At 61.1% G+C, this 3,592-nt stretch overlaps 1 protein-coding gene across 1 annotated transcript; it reads left to right on the top strand.

Moving 5' to 3' along the window:
• Window positions 1-1,888: 1,888 nt before the first annotated feature.
• Window positions 1,889-2,968, top strand: LOC120662486 (tol-Pal system protein TolA-like). The gene is made up of 4 exons (XM_039941623.1): window positions 1,889-2,197; window positions 2,273-2,369; window positions 2,439-2,575; window positions 2,711-2,968. The coding sequence occupies exons 1-4, from the start codon at window positions 1,889-1,891 to the stop codon at window positions 2,966-2,968; spliced, it is 801 nt and encodes a 266-aa protein (XP_039797557.1).
• Window positions 2,969-3,592: the final 624 nt, after the last annotated feature.

Genomic DNA, 3,592 nt, shown 5'->3' with positions numbered 1-3,592 from the left:
TGCTGCTCCCTCGAGGCATCGCTACCCGGAGGGCCAGGAACGCGGGGGTGGAGTTCCCTGACGACGCAAACGATCTCTGGGAGACCAAGATGCGCCCCGAGCCGGGGTACATTTCAGTGGTGAGTCTCGATTTCAACCCGTTGTCAATTCGTGTTATTCCTTTCCCCACTCACTGACTCTGATTTGACTACATTTTACAGGGGGTGGGCCGCAAGTGCCACCCCTCGAGGCCTCAGATCCCGGAGGAACGCCAGGTCAACCGCCTTCACGTAGAAGCGGTGAAGAAGCAGAAGGAAGCGGCGGAGGCAGCCGCCGACAGGAAGAGGAGAAGGAAGGAGAAGCACGACAAGGCATGCAAAATCGCGCGTACGGAGGGGAAGCCACGGCCCGCTACGCCCGAGTCCATGAGTGAGGAGGAGGAGGACGCCACGGATGCCGAGGCCCACCTCCCGGGTGAGGACGAGGCGGCAACAGGTGCGGACTCCCCGCCGGTATATCAAGAGGCTGGCGACGAGGACGCGCCAGCGGCGCCGCGTGAGGCGAGGCCCGCACCGGGGCGGTTGGCGGACCAGCCCTTCGCGGGGACGGAGCGGAGGTCGCCCAAACCTGTGGCGGGCGGCAGATCATCTACGCCCGCGACCGAGCGGAGGTCGCCCCTGCCAGCGACGGGCGAGGGGGTCCACGCGCCCACGATGTCGACGGGCGGCGATGGGTCCGCGGCGAGTGCGGGGACGCCCACGCAGACGGCCTCGAGGCCTCATGCTGGTCCAAGGACGACACCGTCGGATCAGCCGTCGAGGGGCGTCAGCGTGCCGCGGGCCCGAAGGAGTGGCACGGGCAAGCGCAGCATGAGCGCCCGGTCCGGGTAAGTGTTTTTTGGTTTTGTTCTCTACGTTCATTTAATCGATCCCCCAATCCTGCTAACCTCAGCTTTCCTTCCCCAATTTCCAGCTCCAAGGCCGTTGCCAAGGACGAAGCCCCGCTCACGCTGACCAAAGCCCTCAAGACCGGGGTGCACTCCACGCCGCACTCGACGCCTCAGCCCCCGCCTGATGTGGATATCATGGCGGAGGCCGCGAAGCTGCGGGAGGCCATGGCTCGAGGGGCCCAGGCGGCCCAACAGGCTCGAGTGCCGGGGAACGGGGGCGATGCTGGCCAGAGTGGTGTTGTAGCAGCCACTCCAGCTGGCACCATGGGGGAGGCCAGCCGGGGTGGCGCAGATGACGCCGCCTGGCCGGACGTCGAAGTTGAGGTCGGTCGGAGCGGCGCGGATAGCGCTGCTCGGCCGGTCGTAGAGGAGGGAGCTGGTGGGGGTGCGCATGAGCACCCGGCCGACCATACTGAGGTGGAGACCCTCGTCCCCGAGCCCCCGAGGGCTGGGGTCGAGGGCGTCGCGAAGGAGTCGGCACCGAGGGTGCCGGTGGTGGAGGCCCAGGACGAGGGCGACAACAGAAAGCGTGATCCCGGTGGTGCAGCTGCCAGACAGCAGCGAGGAGTTCGGGGATTCGAGAGACATCGACCCCGCTGCTGCGGCAAGCGCCGCCGACAAGATCGCTGAGTTCACGTCGGCCTGCGAGGAGGTGCTCGACGAGGGGACATCCGAGGGGGCCCATCACGGGGCGATCATCCAGTCCGGGGTCCCCCCGGAGTTTCTCCACGATGAGCGGGAGGAGGAGGCCGTCTGGCAGGCGCAGATCTAGGCAGGCTCTCAGATCCTGAACCACCTCGATCGCACCCTGGAGCTCCATCGGACAATGGACTACCAGATCAGCCAGGTAAGCGGCTCCTTCCTGGGAATCGTGTGTATTTGGCCTTGGTTTCATTTGTTTTACCCACGCCTTTCCTCTTGTAGTAGCTGAGGGACATCTCGCGCAAGAAGAGCGCCGAGATGACCCGGCTGTACTCTCAAGTGAGCTGGCTGGGTCAGCATAATGCTGGCTTGGTGCTCCAGAACATCGACGCCAACACCAAGATGGCGGACCTGGGGGCACGCCAGCAGGCGCTAGAGGAGGAGCTGGCGCGGGCCGCTGGTGAGCATGACATCCAGAGGGCCGCAGCGGAGCAGAAGGCTCGGGAAGCCGAGGCACAAACCGCTGAGCTGCAGCGCACTAGGACGGCGCTCGAGCGGAGGGAAGCCGAACTCCAGCGCAAGGAGGCCGAGCTCCAAGACAAGGAGGCTGAGCTCCAGCGCCAGAAGGCAACCGTCGCCACGCTCACCGGGACCCTCGAGGAGAAGGGCAAAGCCCTCGAGGAAAAGGAGGTGGACCTCTAGAATGCGGAGGCCGCCCTCAAGGAGAAGGAGAACTCCTTGTCTTTACTCGAGGAGGCCGCCTGGATCCAGCGAGAAGAGCCGCAGAAGAACATCGCAGGTGAGTGCTCGAAATTTCGATGTTGTTGGATTCTAGTTTTTCGTAACTTATCTTTGTTCCCTTGATCAGAGCAGAGGCAGCAAGTGGCAGACGAGACTGCGGCGAAGGAGGCGGTCAACACCGCGCTCATGGCGGCAAAGGCGGAGTACGCTGACCTGGAGCGAACCGCCTTGAGCGTGTGCCGGGAGCTCGAGGGGGAGGGTGTCGTTTCTGGTAGCTCGGTGATCAGCCACCTGCAAGCGCTAGATGGACGGATCGCCGAGCATGCCAAGAGCACCTTCCGTCTCGGTGTCCTACGAGCCGTCACCGTGGCCTCGACGCACTACATCATGGATCTCCAGAGGGTGTCGTCGGGGTACGTCATTCCCAACGACGCCGATGCGGATGCCGCGTCAGCTATCATGGACGATGCCGACGCAGCCGCCGAGGAGTTTGCCACTGCCTTAGCCGGGAAGCTCGAAGCTGACATCCCCCCAATAGCCGAGTTCGATGCTGTTGCAGATCCACAAAGGGGGATGATAACCTGTAGGGAAACTGGGCCTCAGAGCCCATGTAATGGATTAGTACTTATTGTAATTACACTTTGTATTTATGAATAAAGAAATTCGTTATCGTTAAATCGACAGTGTGGCCCATCGAGGCCTTGTGCATTCGAGCCTTCATTTTTTTTACTCTACTTCCGTGTTCTCGTACGCGACTTAGGTAAACTTCTGCGAAGAATTTCGCGTTCATAAGCGACGTAGGCATGGGGTGGTGAGGGGGGTGCCGTATCCCAGAGGCGTAGGCGGCCCCACGACTTGGCCGGCCCCGTACTGTAGTTTTTTCCAAGTGTACAAGAAGCTTAGAGACGGAACTTTTTCCAAAAAATGTTGGCAATTTTTGGGGACGTTCGGGGGTTCCCCCCATAGTAGCCCCGAGGGAGGCTTGGCTTTGCTGAGGGCAAAGCCAGGCGTACCTCAGTGTTCGTGCGCATCTGAGCCCCAGAGGGTCCGGAAGGTTCCCAAAAGATAAATAAGTAAAGAATAGTCCTTTATTATTTTGGGAAATCGAAAATGCGAGTACAAACGATGTACAAATAGCTCGGAACTCTAAGGATAGAAGCGACGTAGCTGTTGTATGTTCCAAGCGTTGGTGAAGACTTCGACATTTTCGTTTGCCAGTTTGTACGTGCCGGGCTTGAGCACCTCGCCGATGATGTATGGGCCTTCCCACGGTGGTGAAAG

The sequence above is a fragment of the Panicum virgatum genome, chromosome 2N (genome assembly GCF_016808335.1).
Source record: "Panicum virgatum strain AP13 chromosome 2N, P.virgatum_v5, whole genome shotgun sequence".
Taxonomy (NCBI): Eukaryota; Viridiplantae; Streptophyta; class Magnoliopsida; order Poales; family Poaceae; genus Panicum; species Panicum virgatum.
Note: the sequence above shows the minus strand (reverse complement) of the source record. Positions and strands in the feature narration are given on the sequence as shown.